Below are 20,484 nucleotides of genomic sequence, written 5' to 3'. Positions count from 1 at the left end.
TATTGTGTCATATGTGATCTTGTGATATTGATCAACAATAGGTAGGTGGAAGACCTCCTCAATATTGTTTGGGCAGATGTCCAAGATAATTTCTCTAGTGATGCTTTTAACTACCTTCTCCTCAGGCACATAATATTTATAAGTAGGAGATAATTTCCACAGCAATTGAAATTGTGGTATTGCTATCAAGATTTAATTGTGTAGTTTTTGATTCAAACTCATTGACCCATATTTCATGAGTAGTGATTCAACATGAATCCATCTCTCGTGAAAAAAAATGGAACCCTTAACACTAATTGGATCTAGGTGATGCTCATAGAGGTGAAGCACCGAGACTTCCCAGGAGGTCACCCATCCCAGTTTTACCCACATAGTATTTAGCCAATGCCATTATCAACTCCGAGGATTGCACCAACACCGGGTGTTATGTTGCATTTACCAAGCCACCTAGGATGAGTGATGACATCATCTCTAACCTCTCATGTGATTTTTTGCAAAGGACCAAGAACTCATTCCAACAGATGTTTTCAAGATTTGTGTCCCAGATCTTAGACTGTAAGTCTATAAATTTGGATTTCTTCGGTACTGTTTAAAACTTAAAGATTACCAGCTTTTGAGTAATCTTAGCTTCTACAAATGACGTGGATGCCATGTTGACTTGCACAAAAGACAAAAATCAGTATACCATTACTGGAAAGCTAAAATGATGCTTAACGATTAGACATGAGTGAGGAAAAATGGATGGACTAGGTGAAAAAATTGACAAAAAGGCAATGCACCTGGCACACCTGCGCAGGTGGTCCTAGTGTGCAAGGAGGCCAAAGTGGAACTTGTTGTATTGAGTCTATGCAGTTGCACACCTACACAGTTGTGCTAGGTGCGCAAGTGTGCATCATCTATTAATGTGTGAGTGGATGATGCAGGGTCTTGTTTGAAAGTGCATGTAGTAAACATGTGCATGTGCTTGGTGCACTAATGCACTAGGGAGCTAGGTTCTTTACCTCAAATTCTAGTTGTAGAGCAGGGGAGTCATCGAGATTTTTCACAGCTAGAAGGTTGTGAAGGTGCATAATATAGGATCTCGAAGTTTATAATGAGCACAGTTAGGTGGTCCCCCTATTTATAGGCACAGACCCCCAAATCGGCATGCCTTGCGCACCTTGTCAAGGTGTGCAAGTGCACCTCTTGGAAAGGTGTGGGGGGAGGATGATAAGGTTAGGGTTGCACACATGCACGTGTGTTAGGTGCGCACCCTTTTTCCTTAAGAGGTTAAGCTATTTTTTCGATCACCAGATTCTAGATGATGCAACCCAACCAGGACCCTAGACCAAACCTATAATTACCCTGCTCCCTGAGGCATCTCAAGAGATGCCTTGTCTTAGGGAGCGGGTACATCTAACCTAAAAAGGAAAAAGGGGGTCCCCATTTTCAAGTAGAAAATAGGGCATGTGTTGTGAAGCCACAACAACACTAAATAGTCAAAGAAGCAAAACTTGAAAATATTGGTGCAATAGAAGTTGGAAAAATGGATATAATACTTGCATTGAACTTTATGAGAGCCTACATTATGCATAAGATAATAGGGAATAAAATGGATGAAACAAAGAGAAATTATGCATATACATTACAACATACGTTAGTAATTACCATGAAGCATTCACTTAGCAATTAAAGAAACACAATTGGATAAAATACATCATTTAGAAATAGTCAAATTGGGAAAAGATTGTGCATAACAAGTACTAAAATCTAGAAATAAATGTGTATTCAAACCAATAAAGTAGAAAATAAACATGAATTGAACAGTATGTTAGCAGCCTGAACAAGTCTAGAGAATTTGTAGACTATAGAGAACAACCATAGAGCATTCAAACAAGGAATCTTCAAAGATATTAAGGTGGCATTACATCATTCTTATAGGAATTTTGACATAGAACGATTAAAATTTTGAATTGTGGTGGGAAGTGATCAGTCATTCCATACAATGATTGCAAAATATTATTTGTTTCATGCAATGACTTCTTGAGTTCAAAATAATATAATTTGTTCTTTATTTTTTATGCTTTCATGTATTTAATTTAGTTCAATTATTGTGATTCCATCTACTTAATTTAATTCAATTGGTGAGTCTTATAGCATTAGCCTTCATCTATAAAAGAAGTTAGTTGTAATAAGTGAAACATAATGGCAACAGCAAACGATATTCAATTCCAACAACTATTGGACAACAATGCTTAACTTTGTACATAGATTGAGGGGCACATCAAATCAATGTAAACTTGTTATGGAGAGAATGTTAGGTAAATAATGGAAAGTAGCAAATTGAAAACTAACGTAATGCATAAAATGCTTGTGAGTTGAAGAATGGATAGTCTTATACATATGCATGTGAGTTAAAGAATGGATGCATTCTTCTACATATGCATACAGTGGATTTCATTAGAAAAATACATACAGGCAATGATACCTTGAGGAATGCATGTAGTTAATGTAAACTTCATAGATCATACAGTTCATGTCAACTTCACAGATCATATAGACGATATAAACTTAACAATTCAAACAGTCAATGTCAACTTAATAATGCACATAGTCAATGCCAACTAAATAATACATGCATTGATGACAACCTAATAATGCATGCAATTACTTGAATGATGCAATGCATTCGAATAGATGTATGTAAATGAGTATATTCAAGGTAGCCAACAAGTGAATGATAGATTAAGAAAGGCCACAAGTATTGCAAATGAGGGTGGTAGGGAGCATGAGTTCGTGCTGAAGTTTTTAGAATAATAGTATGTGGAAGACAATAATGAACATAGGAAAATCCCCATACTTCAAATAGAGAGTGAGAGAAACTGTGAAGATACACAAATAGTACAACTACAAGTAATGATTAAATCGACAATGTGGACTACTTCTTTACCATTTCTTCTAATTATTTATTTATGTCACATTTCATGCAATGATCTAAAGGTGGAAAGATTGAAACATAAAACAATGGAAAGATTGAATTACAGAAGCACAACAGAACATTGCTCTCTATTTTGGACAATGTAGACAATTACTTGACCATTTCAACTAGTTATTTATTTTTGTTGTTGTACATTCGATGATTAAAAACCCTTAAATAATTGTAAACCCTTTACCTCAATGATTACACACCCTAGAATCACATTCCAAAACTCTTAACCACAAATCAATTATCATTTGAAAGAGTGAAAGAAATTGTGGAGATTCAAAAAAATACAACAGCAAGTAATGATTAAATCGACAATGCACACTATTCCTTTACCATTTCTTCTAATTATTTCTTTCTGTCACATTGCATCCAATGATTTTAAGTTGGAAAGACTGAAACATAAAACTATGGAATGATTGAATTAGAAAATCGTTCTCTATTTTGGACATTGTACATAATTACTTGACCATTTCGACTAATTCTTTGTTTCTATAGTTGTAGCGCAGTGATTAGAAACCCTTGAATCATCCCAAAACCCTTAACTACATCTAAAAATCATTTAAAAGAATCCATTTTACATTTCATCTCATTTTTCCAAAACTAGTTGAGAACCCAATTAATCATGACCCTTTCCTGTAATGAATTCCTTCACTGGCATTATTAGCAACTACAAAACCTTAGAAAATGATTGAAAACATTAAATGCAATGATTTTGGTAAACATGTCAAATATAATTTTGAACACAGACAAAACTCCAATAATCTATCGAAACCTGCAAGGTACTTCAATCATTTGAAAAGAACACAACAGAAAGCAATGATTATATCGACATTGTACACAAATTCTTTTTTGATTTGAAACCCTTACATTTTTTTAAAAAAAACATTACAAACCCTCTAATTATTAGAAACCCTTAACCAAAAATCAAATCACATTTAAAAGAATCTCTTTTACATTTCATCTAGATTTTTCGAAACCATTTGAAACCCCTTATTTATCATTTCCCTTATCCTTTAATAGTTTCCTTCATTGTCATTATTAGCTGCAAGAGAACCTTTAAAAAATCATTATAACAAACTATAAGCAATTATTTTGGTAAATATATTGAAGAAAGTTATATACGCACATAAAACCTTCAAACATTCGCAAAAAACACAATAGAAATCAATGATTATATTGTCATTCTACAATATTTCTTGTCCATTTAGACTAATTATTTATTTATATCGCTCTACATTAAATGCTTAAAAAACCTTAAATAAAAAAACTCTTAACCTCAATGAAAAAAACCCTTCAATCATCCGAAAACCCTTAACCTTATCACAAAACCATGGAATAGCTCTTATACGAAACAAATATTCACACTCAGTGATTAAAAAACCTTAAACTCCTTATTTCATTTCCTTTTTCCTATAATGTTTGCCTTCATTGACCTTATTAGCTGCAACAAAACCTTCAAAAAATGATTGAATTTGGTAAAAATGTCAAAGAAAATAATAAACACATACAAGTCCTCATGTTTCTATTGAAACCAGCTAGATACTTCAAACATTCGCAACAAACACAATAGAAAGCAATGATTATATCGACATTCTACACTATTTCTTTACCATTCTCTCAAATTAGTACTTTCTTTCACATTACATGCAATCATTTCACAATGAAACCCCAAAGACATACAATGAAAATTGCAGGATATTCATGAAATAATTAGGGGAATGATAAATAACATCAAGATATTGCTACTTCGCGATTTCTCACCTCAAATGCAAAAGAAGAAGAACAAGGTTGTGCAAAATGGCAGAGACGAAGACAACAAGAAGCATTGGCAAAAGCTTTGCAAGTGACTTCTACACGATGAAAATAAACCAATTTAGGGTAAACTTGCCTTAGTAAATGGGTAACCACAGGTGGTAACATGGCCTTTGGTGAACTATAATACGTGACACCATGCATAGTTTGGGTCGGTTGTGTTTAAGTGGAGTGATCAGATGGGTACAATAACATGAAGTTTTGACTAACACTAGAGACAATGTGTTTTGATTAAGATGACCCCCCACCACCCTTTCTACCTAGTGGGTCGGTTCACACTATAAAGTGAACATGTATTGACACAAAAGCAATTACTAATTGGATAGAAGGGCTTTTTGTGGCAAGTTCTTGGCAAATGCTTTAAAAGGGCACTTTTAAACCACCTCACACTCTACAAGTTCTACAGAGAGCTCCGTAAATGTGGAAAAGCTGAAAAGTTAGCTTTAAGCTTTTCACTCTACAGAGGTTCCCTACAAAAAACAGCAAATTTTGAAATACGGATTAGGAACTCTAGGCATGCAAAGTTACCCTGGACAACTACTAGGTCATACATGTTAAAGGGAAATTCTAAGGCTGATGTATGTGGATTTCAATTTAGATTTTCACTAAAAATGTTTTACTTTTATTGAATTTTTAATAAACTAAATGAAGCCGTCAACTGTCACAAAGCTGCACTCAAATAAGCTTTTATCCAGACTGTTTTAGACGGTTCAAAATAACACGTTCGGCCCAAAAATTTCTCTACTGCATTAACAAAATTCATATCCAAAAAACCACGGCCAAGAAGGTATCCTTATAGCCGATAAAGGTTTTTCATCAGTTTAACCTATATATCAGGCTGAAGATTGAATGTCCTATTAAATCTACAATTTTGAATGTTTCCAACATCACCAAGCAATCTTGAAATTGATGTTTTAATTAGTTGATGTAATATATTATAAAACATTAGATGAATAATAAGATAAACTAACGACAGCCTGGCCTGGTATCCAGCTATTAGGCAACCATTAATTTATATTGACTTATAAATTAGTGGCGACATTTGAGTACTCCTTTGAAATTTCAAATCTGCCCAACCCCACAACAACAACAAAAAAAATCTTCTCGACTTATTCTGTCAAATTTGCAATTATAGTTGTGTAAAACTACAGCCAGTTGAGTTGCAGAACTAGGGTGCAGCAGCGACACGCTAACCTGGAGGTTTTCCCCTCAAAACCCACAGGCCCCCTTACGCCCAAACTGTATGAAATTGAAGAAAGCGTTCCATTACTATATATACTGACCAGCAGTGAAAAATGATGAAATGATTGTATTTTTTACATATTATGATGGGTAGTCTCTCCAGGTTTAAAAAAAGGAGACAATTAATTCGACCCTGGCTCAAATACCTTTCCCATGCCAATAAGCAAAATGATAGCCCTTTAAAGACTACCAACACAAAAAGAGTAATAGTAATTTATGGTCTAAAAACTTAAAACAGGCCACATCCAGTCAAATTACAAGCCTTCTAGGAAGACCACAAACGATTAATTAAAAAATTTAGATTTTGAGTTGCACGTAAAATCATGTAAATAGATGCCACTATATAGTGTTATTGGTTCCCACAATTTGAGCCTTCTTCAGGGAAATCACAATCTATTAATTTCAATCTTAACCAGAGAGTATTCCATTTCATCAGATTTCTCTTCAACATTCAAAATATAGCTACTAGGGAGAATAGAACGACAATATATTTATATGTAACATCAACTTCAAATACAGAAGATTCCTCGTTATCCTTTCCGTTAATTTTCAATTTCTAGCATCTATTCTCAAATCTGTGTAATCAATCATCTTACCCTAGATTATGGTTTCCCGCCTTACACAAGTATGGGAACTAGAAGTTCACGTTGAACTACTTCGAAACAATTACAAACCAAGCCAACCTGTCTAATAGGAATCCTGATCCTTGAAAACTCTCCATGCCATTAAATATTTTCAACTCCTGTGTTGCATAAAAATTTAAAAAGGTGTATCATCCCTGGTAGCCCATGCCTTACGCATATTCTGTTTGGTGACATACATTTGTGAACAGACACCAACCCCAGGGAAAAAGAAAAATGTAGACAGTTGTTATTTAAAATAAATTCTGAGCCCATTAAAATAATACATATATGGTCTTTTAGCAGGACGATATTATTCCTTCTGGATCACGATATAATATCAGTGGTTTATAATTTTATCCCTTATTTGAATGGGTCAATATTGCAGTTGCGGGAGCCATGAAAAAGTTTGCAGCCGCTGCTCTCAAATTGCTACATGACAAAAGAACAGAATGGATAAAGGAAATATAATGATCACCACCTGGCAATGCATTTATGAGAAAAAGGTGACCACATTCTCATAGAGGTCTGAATGAGCAAGACTTGAATGTGTGTGCAGAAGCTCAGCACATTTAAATCCAGGGTGCAAACAACGAGTCACTCTATGGTCAGGGAGTTTGTTATCATGAATCGTCCAGACCCTATGATTATGATACCAAGCAACTTGTTACTCTTGAAGTATTCTGTAGGGGCTACTCACTTCTGAGTCATGATTTTGAAAATTAAATCTAACCGACATGTTAAAAAAACATCAAATTCATATTGAAGAAAGCCTTAAAAAAATTTAATAAATGTCTCTTTAGCAGCAGATGCTAAATGGGAAGAATATTCCTTATCAGTTTCAACTTTCCAATAACTGTGGCAAAAGGCTTAGAAACTACAATGCAGCAAGGAAAGTATTTTACCATACAAGTCTTCATCCCCAGCTTTTGGCAATCCTGGTTCAAGGAGTCCAAGCTATATCCAATTCATGATACTATGCTCTTATCATGCAAGTCCAACCATTAACTTTGCAGAAGGACTATTTTGTCATTGCCAAAGGCCTGCCCTACACATGATAATACAAAACCATATTTGTAACTCTGGGTATCTTTAATATCATTTGCCACCTTATTATTATGCTGAAGTAGTCTAAAAAAACACTGTACCCCTATTAGTTATACCGACAAACAAAGAAAGGTTCAAGATTTTCTTGTAGACTTAAACCCAATTTAAGATGTAAACCATGAAAGTCAATAATACACAAATCTAGAGTAAAACCTGCCAAGTGAAATAGAATAGCAACATTAATTACCAAAGCTTCTAAAAGAATGTGTCTGCAATTTTACTAGACTTTTATCCAGAAGCTTACATAACATTATAGCACTATGGATGTTAAACAGAAAATCCAAGCTGCGACTTCTAGAGACGAGCTTCAGAAGCAAGAGCATGGAGATATATTATAGAAGTTGATTCTCTTAAGCTTTGTAGGCATGAAATTTTTCCGGCAACAAAGCTAATGATAGATTGTCCGTAATCATCTTTTATTCCACTATGGGACCTCATAAAGACTGCATAGCATAGAGAAGGTCCCTTAATACCTAAGTTTTCTTAACATGGAACCCCTGAAAACCTAACTAATCCCTCAATTGTGCCCAACTCTCATCCTGGTTTTTGCAAAAGCCTGCCATATGATTATTCATCATCCATCATTTACTGTGAAAGCCAGATTCAAACACAACTAAAATAATTCCAAAAAAATCCTCTGCCATAAGCTCCAAATCATAAGTAAATTCTTTGAGACATGCCAGTCAACAATAATGTCTTGACCAATGAAAAATATCTGTAGCAAAGTGCCATGTAAAACTGACACCCTCGGAGTCACGACTGCAGAGGATCTGCACTCATATCACCCCATCTGACATTGTATTTGGCAGCCAGATAATGTGCTCCAACAGGGCCTCGACTGCCATATGGATATAGCTCAGGTGAAACCTTCGTTGATTCTAACTCTTTCAACAATGGTGTGAATAAAGACCATGCTGCATCAAGTTCGTCACTTCTGATGAACAAGCGTCGCTCCCCTTCAATTGCATCCAAAAGCAGTCGTTCATAAGCATCAGGAATCTCCCCAGAATACCTGAGGCAGCAAGCATGGAAAGTCAGATATAAATCAGAAATATACTCTGACCATAAGAAAGAAACTTGTAACTGCTGTACATATTGACATGCAATTTGTTACTCTGTCCTCACCTTGCTGCATAGTGAAGATTCAAATTACTTCGATCTAGCCTCATGCCCAAACCAGGAACTTTATTGTTAATTTTCAGGTAGATAGCTTCATCAGGCTGGACACGAATGACAAGCTCATTGGTAGCTCTGTCCAAGTCTGTTCCAAATTTCCTCTTGTAGAGGTTACCTGGAACATGTCTAAACTGAACTCTAATCTCTGCACTATAAAGTTGCAAAAACATAAAAACAGGAAAGCCCAGTGATTATTCTAAATATATTTGCAGGTATATAAGAAAGGAAAAGCATATTCTTTGTCCATATTTTTGTACAATTGCAAATTGCAGAATACCGAAAGAATCATACCGTCTATTATGTAAAGCCTTTCCAGCTTTCATAAGGAAAGGTACACCATCCCATCTGGAATTGTCAATGAAAAGAGCCGCTGCTGCAAATGTTGGAGTTAAGCTATCTTTGGGCACTGTCTTATCATCCGTGTAGCCAGGATATGTCACACCACCTTTAACATGGCTCTTGTATTGCCCAATTACAACATTTTCAAGTTGCAATGGCACCATGGAGCGCAACACTTTGACCTGAAAATATAAAATAAAAGTTAGCCCAATAAATCTCTTTCCGTAGATTAAAGTGGTTGGCACTTTGAACCAAATATGAAAGATATAAGCTAAAATATTAATGAAAACCATGTCTTATCTAGCTCCAATAAGGCTTATGACTTAGTTTCAACTTGCCTTTTCATTCCGTATGTCTTCTGCATCCAAACTGACTGGTGTTTCCATTGCAAAAAGAGCTAATATTTGAAGCAGGTGGTTTTGCATTATATCGCGGATAATTCCATAGTTATCAAAGTACCTATACATGACCATTACAATGAAACAACATTCTGATAAAGTCAAATGATCGGTTCAATATCACCAAAACTTGGTTATAGAAGTGCTGAAAATCGCCAGACTGAATGTCAGCCTTACCCTCCTCGACCTTCTGTTCCAAAGTCTTCCGAAAAAATGAATTGTACATTCCTTATATACTGCCTTGACCACAAGGGTTCAAATACAAGATTGGAAAACCTTAGAACAGAAAGATTTTCAACAAGTTCCTTCCCCAGATAATGATCAATCCTGTTTGACAAAGACATACAAGTTAGCATAGATAAGACTTTCGTTTAACATGGAAGCATTTCTTAAGTAAAACAGCCAAAAATCTGAAAATTTGTAAGGATAGTGTACTTCTGGAGAATAACACTGAGACTGATAGTATGTACCGGTAAATCTGCTCCTCCGACAAGTATTGTTTCAGACCTCTTGTAAGTTCAGCAGACGACTCAGAATCCCGACCAAAAGGCTTTTCAACGATTACTCGAGTCCATCCATTAGCAGAAGATGAAGAACGGCTAGCACACCTTGCCACATCCACAAAAATATTTGGAGGAATGGACAAGTAAAATAATCTATTTGCCACTCTCCCTGCCTGTCATGTCAAGCCATTCCAGGTACAACAAATCTTTTGTTAACAACAAAAATAAATATGTAGTGCACAAAAACAAATTACAAAAGACACCAATTAGGGGAAGCCAGAGGGAATAAAAATGGATGTTATACTTGACAAAAATCAGCTTATAAAAGTTGGAGGGCCAGTAGATAATAACACTAGTAATCATAGCAGTAAGAAAAGAAGTAACACTAAACATTAAATGATAGCATAAAATCTTAAACTAAGTAAAACCGAATATAAAAAATATGGTACAATCTTCCTCTAGATGTTAATACTTTTGTTGAAACCAATGAAGTTGATCTGACAAAGGAAGCACTTCAACGATGGAACCCTTATGAAAATTGAGGCTGCTGTTATGGACTACTTGATTAGGCAATTCATTTTTTATGCATTTAAGAGTGATCAATTAAGATAATTAAAGATATTAAGATAATTGCTTGAATTGTGATTTCAGTTTTCGGATCACATAAAGTCAAATTATTTAAATGATATAGATATTTGAAAAAAGTATAGTTAATATTGACTTCTGTTATTTATGTAAATGAATGTGTTTTGATTGGATTACTAATCCTCTCCATTGGTATTTGTTCGAGGTACACAATATGAACAAGAGAAAGGACCCCAAATTGGAGGATGTATTTCAGTAAAAGATGACAAAAGGGATAGAGAAAAGAAATGGAACTCAGTGATTGCACACATACTTTTGCACTCATTTTAGTTATGTCAACTAATTTCTTCAATATTGGCGATTCACTTGCATTTTTAGCCATTAAGGTTTGTGTCTTGGTCTCTTATGGGTTAGGAGACAGCTACTTGATTGCTGTCTTTATGATTGTTGGATTTTTCATCCATAGAAACACCTTAAAACTTGACAGCTAAAAGAATGAATACGTCTCGACATTTGACTCATCTTGCACATTGGGTATTGGTATTGATGTGTTTTCCAACTTTTCCTAAAGGAATCCAGGTGGATGAACCCCTAACATTTTAACAATACTTTTTGATTTATGACTAGTAGGATCTCAACCAACCTCATTATGATTGCACTAACATGATCCAATTAGTAGATTTTGTTGATGGATTTGATATGATCTCTCTTTTGTACCCACTTTGCATTTATATATATCTAAACTCAGCTTGTTTCTTCTGTGTTCTCATTAATTAACCCATTGGATGCATCTTCTCATTGAGTTTTACAAAAATGTGCATTTCTAATTAAATTTAAGCTGTTTTTAAGTTTCGCATTTTTTCAAAAACTGGTCAAATCTTCCCAATTTTTTTTTTAGGGCTTGGCGAGTTTTTGCCGAGTCTGAGTTTTCCAACTATGGTTGGCAGTGGCACTATGACAAAGGGAATTGGAAAGAGAAAACCTCAAAGTCAAAGTATATTGAGGGATCAACACTGCAGAAGTTAGACGGCAATGTCTAGGCAGAAATTTGTCACAGGAAGGTGTGGTGCTGGGCATGAGAAGGGATAAAAGTTAGCAGAATTACAAAAATCACAATCCAAAATCTGAATAGTTCTAATTGTTGTTTGGATATTCAAAATATATATTATTGTATGCAAAATTTCTATAATCTCTCTTCTCAGAAACACCAGTGCGCAGTTGTGTAATTTGAAACCAGCTCATTTAAATACCTGACTTTGTTTTTGGGCAGTTTGGTTGAATAACCATTCATACCTTTCGAAGGCTATCTACTGTTAGACATAGCTAATATTCAAAATTTAGCTTTTACATAACTCACATGTTATTATAATGTCTAAAGTCATAAGATAAATATGGTATGTGAGCATCAGTCTTATGACCAAATTGTTTTCAGGAGAAAATTTAAAACCTCTACAAACATTGATTGTTCTATTAAACATCATATATGGGTTCTCTTACTTCTCAAACTTTACATACCTAACAATGTCATACCCAAAAGTCTAAAATGCCACTCCTATTGTTATCTTATTGACAAGTCTAGAAAATAAATATCGGACATCAAATAATAGTAATGCATTGTCTTGTATCTAAAATGTTGTTTTAATCCACAAAATTGACCAAAGAGGGATCCTTCTCTGAGCATTTTCTTAGTCTAAAAGACCTAAGTAATCAATTACCTATCAACCATAAACAAAAAAGTAAAAGATTAACATGTAGTTGCTCTAGTGGCGAATCTTCACCCTATTAACAAAGCATTTCCTTAGTCTCTGATTCTGTTGGGTAAGAGGTAGACATTAAATTGAAGCATGTCAGTACATATATCTAGTAAAATGAGCAATACCAAAACAATTGGGGAAGCCCATTAATTTGGGTGTATGGAAAGTGCTTTTACAACAAAAGTAAAACATAAAGGCAGTAGCAAAAAGCACTCTAAGAAACAATTTGTAGAATTTGTCAAAAACCAAAGTGAACAGTTTTTGCTTCTCCAAGCTCATCAATGTTTAGAAGAAATGTCAAAATGGTAGCTATGTGGCTTATAATAAGTCAAAATCTTAGGTTAATGCAGCAGTTAATGAAGGGGTCCAAAAATTTGAGAGTAATATGTTTCTGTTGTCTCTTAAGATGAGAAAGGAAACAATAGATATTAGTTCTCTGATTCAACAGAATTGTACCATTCTACTTGTCACAAGAACCAGTACCTAAATTTATGCACGGAAAATACAAATTATCGATCAATTTTCTAAGGAGATAGTCTCATGCAATGGAAGGTACATGTAATGTTCCTGTTCTCCTTGATGATGTTGTTGGGTATATGTTTCAAGATATAAAGTTTGTCCAGAGATGCATAAAACTCTATATCGATTTGTAACTGAACATAAGATCAAATGTCATTGGTTTCTGATTTGAAATAGAACAGGTGCTCCCCCTTGGTGTTGTGCATGAATGATGATTTTTGTTTTCCCTTCTTTTGCATTTGAAGTATGTAATGCAGACATTGTCAACATAAATAAACACCAGAAAACTCCTTTGATCCTTATTGATATTTCAAGGTTCAAAATTTTACTCAGAATTCTTATACTCAACTGTTTCATTTATTTCATAAAAAGTGGATATAAGTTTCCTTCTAGCAAGTACCAAATACAAAGCTCATTTGGGACCCCTTCATAATTTGATAAAAAGGAATGACTATATAGACACAAGTTAAATTTCTGGAATTTCAAATTGCGAATCTCCCGATTTAAGTTTGAGCTAAACTACACCACCTTTGCTGACAAAACATCTTAACCCTGATGTCAAAATTTTGTCCTTCACAGTCTTGTCTTCCCTTCATCTCCTTCCAGCTGCCCTCCCGTAGGTTTCTCATACTCAATCATGAGATAGAAGCTTAGTTAGCTTGATGAATATCTGTGTAGAATGGCTTTCCCATTGACAAAGTTCTTCATTACATAGTGAAAGAAACCATTGGATGTTATGTATTCAAAAGAAGCATGAGCATCCCTAAAAATTACAATAATTTGATTGTGATATTGCTCTCTATATAGGAAAGTAGAAATACTTGTCAAGGCTCAAGAATACAAAGGATGCAAGAGAGTCAAAATTAAAGTTGTTCATATGTATTCAACTCATTTGGCTACCTCATGTTCCTCCAATTTTTTATCCAGCTCTCTAAAGTCATCCTCGGAATTGTACTGCCCTGAATGGTAAAAGCACCGTTGTAAAAACTCCTCCATTTTATCTCCACAGTTTTCCCTGGTCAGACAGCAAAACTTCTACAATATTAAAGTAATAAATAAAATGAGTTCTCTTTTTTAAATTCCTATGAAATACATTTCTGAATTCAATGGTTCTCGAAACTGCATTTTATTCTACTAAAATATAGCCTTTCTAATGTTTAAAGCATAATTTAGTAATTTTAAAAAACTATGTAGTACACAAAATAATAAGTACCTCTTGTCAATCCTGCAGGTCAATTTACCACTAATAATCCGACGTAGTTCTGCATCAGTCATCTTACTCCGTGCAAAACCATATACAGTGAAATGCTGCCACAGTACAAAGGAAATCATTGGCATAACAGGATGATTAGGTTTTAACTTTTTGAGTTGCCTAGCTAATTAAAGGCTTAACATTGTTATTCTTAAACTATCGGTTAACTTTCCTATAGGCACTAATTAGAAATGGATTTTAAAAATGTAATATCTTATGCACACAAAATTAATTGTCATGGCTTGTATTTATGATTTATCCATAAGTGGTCTATGGTTATGCTTTGTACTTATTAAGTAATTTATAACTGTGATTTGTATTCATCCATGATCAACTACAGTCACAATCTGCTGTCTACTTATCCACCTTCATATCTGATTGTTTCCATCGCTCAAGTTCTCCTCATGACTATTCCTATTAATAGGGCAGACAATGTCTCTTTTGGAAAGAGATGCAAAACCCCTCATGAAGCTTAAATTTCCCGTGAGACTGCAAACTGCTGAAGAGCTAATACTAAGCTCTGTCTATGTGCATAAACATAATACAAGAGTTCTGATTATAGAATAGAAGGGTACTATTCAAGTACCCTAAAAACCTTATGTGTGCACTACTTATATTGTAATTTCATCTTTCCATGTATTTAGCATAATTCTGCGAGATCCAGCTATATTTGCATATTCTTACTGTTTCTAGCTTCCTCGCTTCTTTTTTTCAACCCATCATACTTATTGCGGATCTCTTCAGAAGGTTCTAGGGATATAGTGCAAGGAAAACACACTTTTTTTTTGGATATTTATTTTTCTAAAATCGAACCATTTCTGCATGGCTTCACTCCACACTTGTATCTGAGATTTGAACTCAAATTTGCAGTAACGGTTCATGATTTCTGCCTTAATTGTATGAGTTCTAGCTACTTTGTCTTAAGTGGCAGAGCTCATAGGGTAAAAGCTGTCTAATTGAAAGAAAATCCAACTTGATAGATGGATGTGAAGGAGTGATTTTAAGGGCATGAGTCTTTTGCAAGATCTAGATACTTCTTTGTTTGAAGTGGCTGAAGCTCATAATGGAAAAAATGTACACCGAGGAAAATTCAACTTGATAAATAGAGTTCGGACAGTCAAAAGGCAGTTAACCTTTCATTTCTTCAGAAAACTCTCTATTTTCACAAAGAATGGCTGTCCATTTATCCTCAAAAGGGCTTTTTCAACCTGATTTTAACAAATCAAGAAATTAGTTTCAATATCTGATTTTTATATTCTATTTTCTTCCAAACTTGATTTACCAACTCTGATTTTTCCTAGGAATTAAACAAATTGATTTTATTTGACTGATGGTCGTATTTGTCACATTAGTAGTGGAGATCACCTCAAATGCCCTATAAGCAGTTCAGTCGAGTTCAACAACATTAGTGGAGCCTACATCAACTTGCCAGTTCATTTGAACCATCCATACTATATTGTCTTATTTTGTCTACATTATCCTAGAATCAGACAAAATCCATTTTGAGCACTGTAATATTTCCAAGTACTGCACAATAATCTCACCTCTTTCAGTGTGTTTGCACATGGACCTGCCACCGCTTCCAAAGATAGCACCCCCACAATGTCACGTTCATCCAAATCCACTGGTCCGTATAGGGCACATGACCACTACTCATGAAATATGGGTCTCTAAAGATTGATTTGAAAGTACACCGATGAATCCTGAACCTTTTTTAATTCATGTAGTCTTTCAAGGCCTTTACCCTGTAAGATCAGACCTGTATGATATCGTTTGCTGCTATTTTTAATCAGATCATTAAAGTAACAGGGTTCATCCTCATTTGGAGAATTTCCATTGCTCCTAACTTTGACAAACATAAGCATTTCCAGGCCTTTTCTTTGGAAACAAGTTTTTTTCATTGTAGCCTCCATTTGTAATATCATCTGTCCTCTTACTTTATATTTTTCTTTGCTCACAATGAACATGATATTCCATCTGTCCATTCCAGCTAATCTACAGCTGACAAGTACAAGATCTAAAAAATCTTTATGGAAGGCCCGGTAAGGATCAAAGAACTCTACCCTATTACTATGGACATAAGCCAAAGCATATGAAGTTTTTTCCTCTGCTGCAGTAACGGAAAGAAGTCAACTGAATGACTACCTTGTCCTTGCAGCCAAAACAAAACTTGCAATCTTGCTTGCAAAAGACAATCAAAACTGGGAAGTTTAATGCATTAAACTATGACCAACTTCTTCAGAAGGCTTACCAAAACACACTGGCAAAAGCTAAATCCAATAACACAAGGATTATATGGAGTTTCCAGCAAATCTCCAGGCCTCTAAACATCCACATATACCCAAAGGCACATTGTCCAATTACCCCACAAACAAGTCTCAATTTGTGATTCCTGGCAATTTACAGGATTTTAATTAGAAAAAATATATATATATATATATTGCCCAGAAACACTTTTTTTAATGGTGTCAAACAGGATTTTTTAGATGCTGACAAAGGCTTCCGTATTTGGTTTAACATCTACCAATGCATTTGCTTGGAAGCTTATAATGCCTTTTCGACCATTCCATTTGTATCTTCCAATCATTGCATACATGTCTACCAAGAAGACAAACCATTGTGCCTAGAAGAATATATGCACTTGGTTCAAGACCTCTAGAAGTTTGTGTTGATGCTAATAAGGTTATGAAGGTTGGCTTTACACCTGCCAATTGGATTTGTTCAAAATTAACTAAAGCCTATTCAAAAGATTCCATATGCGCATAATGTGAAGTCATTGCATTCCCTAAACAGCATCTCTTTGAGGCATAATGTAAACAACTAAGATGCACTGTCTATAATTCCACATTTCGCAAACATGTCTTCCACAGCAGTTGCACTACAACATCTGAAAAAAATTAATGGATGTCCAAGCCTTATTCCAAAGTTCCCACTTCACAGACCGACCACCAGAGAGTACAGCCAACTGAACTGGAAAAGACCAGAACTGACAACATGGAGAGATGTCAAACAAAACTCAAGAAAGCAAGCCCGAAAGTGTTTTTCGGGGTGCTAATTGCCTGACCACCTGGGTTCTCTTGCACCTGAAATCCAGAAGTAACTTCTGCCCCTTGAATTGTGCAAAACCTTAAATTAATATTTGTTTAGATATAATAACAGATGGTGACATTAACAGTGTGGAACAGGTGAAAAGTTAAAAGAAGAAAAACGAGCACAGCCTTAAATGAGCAATTGTACAGCTAAGAAACCACTAGCAACAGAGGGTACTTGTTTACTGCTACATCGGATAAATTTGTTAATAAAGATGGCAGTACATTCCATATGCAGTGAGTAAAATTTGTCTTCATTTTCTCATGAAATTATTATAGAGAAGAAGATGAGAGATGGTCAGCCAAGGATTCAATTCATCCAACAATACAATACCACCTTCCTTTACGATACACAGCATATTTAAGGGACCCAACGGTTTCCAGGAGGAACACAACCTTCCAACGATTGACACCTACAACTACATAAGTGCACTGTCCTCTTATGTTAATTCTTATTAGGAATTGGGGACTGTTAAAAACAATCAATTGCAAGAAACTTCTTTCCAAACAAGACTCCAAAAATCTTTTATAACCTTAGTTAACGATTTGGGATACAAATCCGATTCACGCATGTGAATCAGATTCGTGATTTCTTATTTTTCCCATTAGGATCCGTGAGGATTTATGAGTGTATGTGTGTGTGTATATATACATATGAAATATATATATATATATATATATTTACTCCAAGTTTGGCCTATGGGTCCTTAGGGATTCATGAAGGATTTGTGTGGATTTGTCATGTCCCCTTTTCAAATAATTAAAAATAATAATCTTTGCTAAGGCAGGCAGGCCCAAAAAGGTGAAGTTTCGGAAAAAGGGGATAATCTTTGGAAACTAATGGACTAATTAATGAAAATTATTATTAAAATGTGTTTTATTAACCCCTCTTGGATGTGAGTTAGGGTTATGCCCTCTTTTAAGGGGTTTGGAGGCATTTTGGGCTCATTTCCAGAATTTGATTTTTGTTCATTTCTTTGTTGTTCTTCAAAGGCTGCCAAACTTGTGGAGAAAGAGACCTAAAAACAAGAGTTTGCAGGTTTTCAGGAAGGCTAAGGACGGGAGTTTAAAGCCATTCCATGTGCATGCTCATGCAGAGTTTGCCTTTGTGCTGAATAGTGCAGATTTGTGGGTTTTCGGGTGTGTTTTTTGTAATAATTTGGTGTTTCCAATTGAGTATTTCATATCAGTTTGGGTTGCTGCTGTATTTCAGACTTTTAGATGTTAAAATAGAGCTGAATATATGTAATTGGTCGTGATTATACTTCTGTGATAGATTATTAGTGTTTTTGTGGTGTTTCCGGGCTATTCTGTGTTGTTTTCGGGAGCCCGATGAGCATTGTTTTTATCCTCTGTTTGGGAGCTGTTGTGTAAATGTTACACAGATCTGGAAATGTCATTTTGTAGGCTGTTGTGCTGCTGAAATTTCTATAAAAAATGTCCACTTTCAGATTTATTAATAATATGTGAAGCTGTGAAGTTTTTGGCACTATTTCTGGCATACCCGATTTGGGGTTTATTGAGAAACTGGTGGATCTTTGAAATATTGGTTGTTTGATCTTAAAGATCTGATTAGAGGCTTGAAATATCATATAAAATCAGAAAAGGGACATTTCAATGGTATCAGAGCTATGATCTTGCCAGCCTAAGGGTTTGTAGAAGTTTGCATGTCAGTTTTGACAACTACCCAAATCTTGCATGTCATAATTTATGGTTGCATGTTGCTTCTAATCAGCTGCATGTCAAAATTTATGGTTGCATGCTACTTCTAATCATTTGCATGTTAGTTCTTGGTGAATTTGGTGGTTGCATGTTGCTTCTAATCAGCTGTATGTCAAAATCTATGGTTGCATGCTACTTCTAATCATTTGCATGTTAGTTCTTGGTGAATTTGGTGGTTGCATGTTGCTTCTAATCAGCTGCATGTCAAAATCTAAGGTTGCATGCTACTTCTAATCAATTGCATGTTAGTTCTTGGTGTTTGAAGAAGTTATAACCTATTGAGGTTACACTCTACTTTATCCAGAATGGACAGGTATAGTACAGAGTCTCAGAGGACACGATCTTGGACAATTGATATCCAGAGTCAAAACAGTAGAAAGGATGGTTATTTAGACATTCGAGATAAACTTAGGAAAATAAGCCATGACATGTCTGAACAGTTGGTTGAGCACCACCGTATGCTGAATGACATGTTGTCCGACCAAGCTAAGGTGGATAAGTTGACTAGATTTCTATTTGGCAGATTTTCTCATAGGGCAGATGACACAATTACCAAGAACTTGCATGAGGAGTTTGAGAAACTAGCTTATAGCCAGGCAGAGGTCTCAGATTCTACTCTGCCACAGGAGGTAGTGGGTTTAGATGATGATTATGAGGATGTTGTTGTGCATGATGGTGAGATACCTGGTAGAGATGAGCAGACATTGAGCATTCATGACTTTGCTGAGAAAGAGTACCAGGCACGGTTAGATGCTTCATCACATGAGGTTGAGGCAAGTAGCACTTCACATGATTTGTCCAGCCAGCTGAAGGTGAACAAAGATAGTATTGTGACTTCATTATCTCATCATGACAGGATGCGAGATATGATAGAGGATCACATTCGAATGATTCAGTTATAGGGTAGACATAAGGGAGTTCAGGCATAGTCTTCTTGTGTTGACTTACAAGCGATTAGGGAAAGAATGGGAATGATGAAGTTGAGTTATTTACATCTTCTATCAGATCGTGACCATCTTCTTAGCCTTGTTGGAGACTATTTAGATGCCTTGAGGAGGAAGGAGGAGGAAGTTGACAGGCTTTCTCACGAGCTTGAGGACACTCGAGCTTCTTTGGTGAATACTCCATTGGCATTACAAGACTGGGAGAGACATGGGGATAAGCATGGCATGGAATTGAGTTTAGTTTCATCTTGCACTCCTGATACTCAACTTTCTGCGAACGATAGATCATATGTGGTCATTGATAATGTTGCGAGTTCATCTTGCATTCACATCCAGGATATAGGGACAATGTCAAACAAGTATGTGGAATTAGTTGGTATTGGTCATATTACTCAGGTGAGAAGTTTGCTTGAGTTACCAGCTGATTATAGTTTACGGATATGGACTCGAGATTGTT

The 20,484-nt window shown here is 35.4% G+C and overlaps 1 protein-coding gene across 1 annotated transcript in view; it reads right to left on the bottom strand.

Annotated features, from left to right (window-relative positions):
- Window positions 1-7,907: 7,907 nt before the first annotated feature.
- LOC149541910 (glucose-6-phosphate 1-dehydrogenase, chloroplastic-like) overlaps window positions 7,908-20,484 on the bottom strand; it is a 29,876-nt gene continuing 17,299 nt past the window's right edge. The window contains exons 3-10 of the mRNA XM_089796965.1: window positions 14,234-14,328; window positions 13,921-14,035; window positions 10,130-10,335; window positions 9,837-9,986; window positions 9,600-9,720; window positions 9,214-9,443; window positions 8,872-9,072; window positions 7,908-8,758 (exon numbers count right to left, since the gene is read on the bottom strand). Coding sequence (XP_089653091.1) covers window positions 8,500-8,758; window positions 8,872-9,072; window positions 9,214-9,443; window positions 9,600-9,720; window positions 9,837-9,986; window positions 10,130-10,335; window positions 13,921-14,035; window positions 14,234-14,328 — 1,377 coding nt within the window. The 3' untranslated portion in view covers window positions 7,908-8,499. The remainder of the gene's footprint in view (window positions 8,759-8,871; window positions 9,073-9,213; window positions 9,444-9,599; window positions 9,721-9,836; window positions 9,987-10,129; window positions 10,336-13,920; window positions 14,036-14,233; window positions 14,329-20,484) is intronic.

This window comes from Cupressus sempervirens, chromosome 8 (assembly GCF_028749045.1).
Source record: "Cupressus sempervirens isolate cs-2001-9-10 chromosome 8, ASM2874904v1, whole genome shotgun sequence".
Taxonomy (NCBI): domain Eukaryota; kingdom Viridiplantae; phylum Streptophyta; class Pinopsida; order Cupressales; family Cupressaceae; genus Cupressus; species Cupressus sempervirens.
Note: the sequence above shows the minus strand (reverse complement) of the source record. Positions and strands in the feature narration are given on the sequence as shown.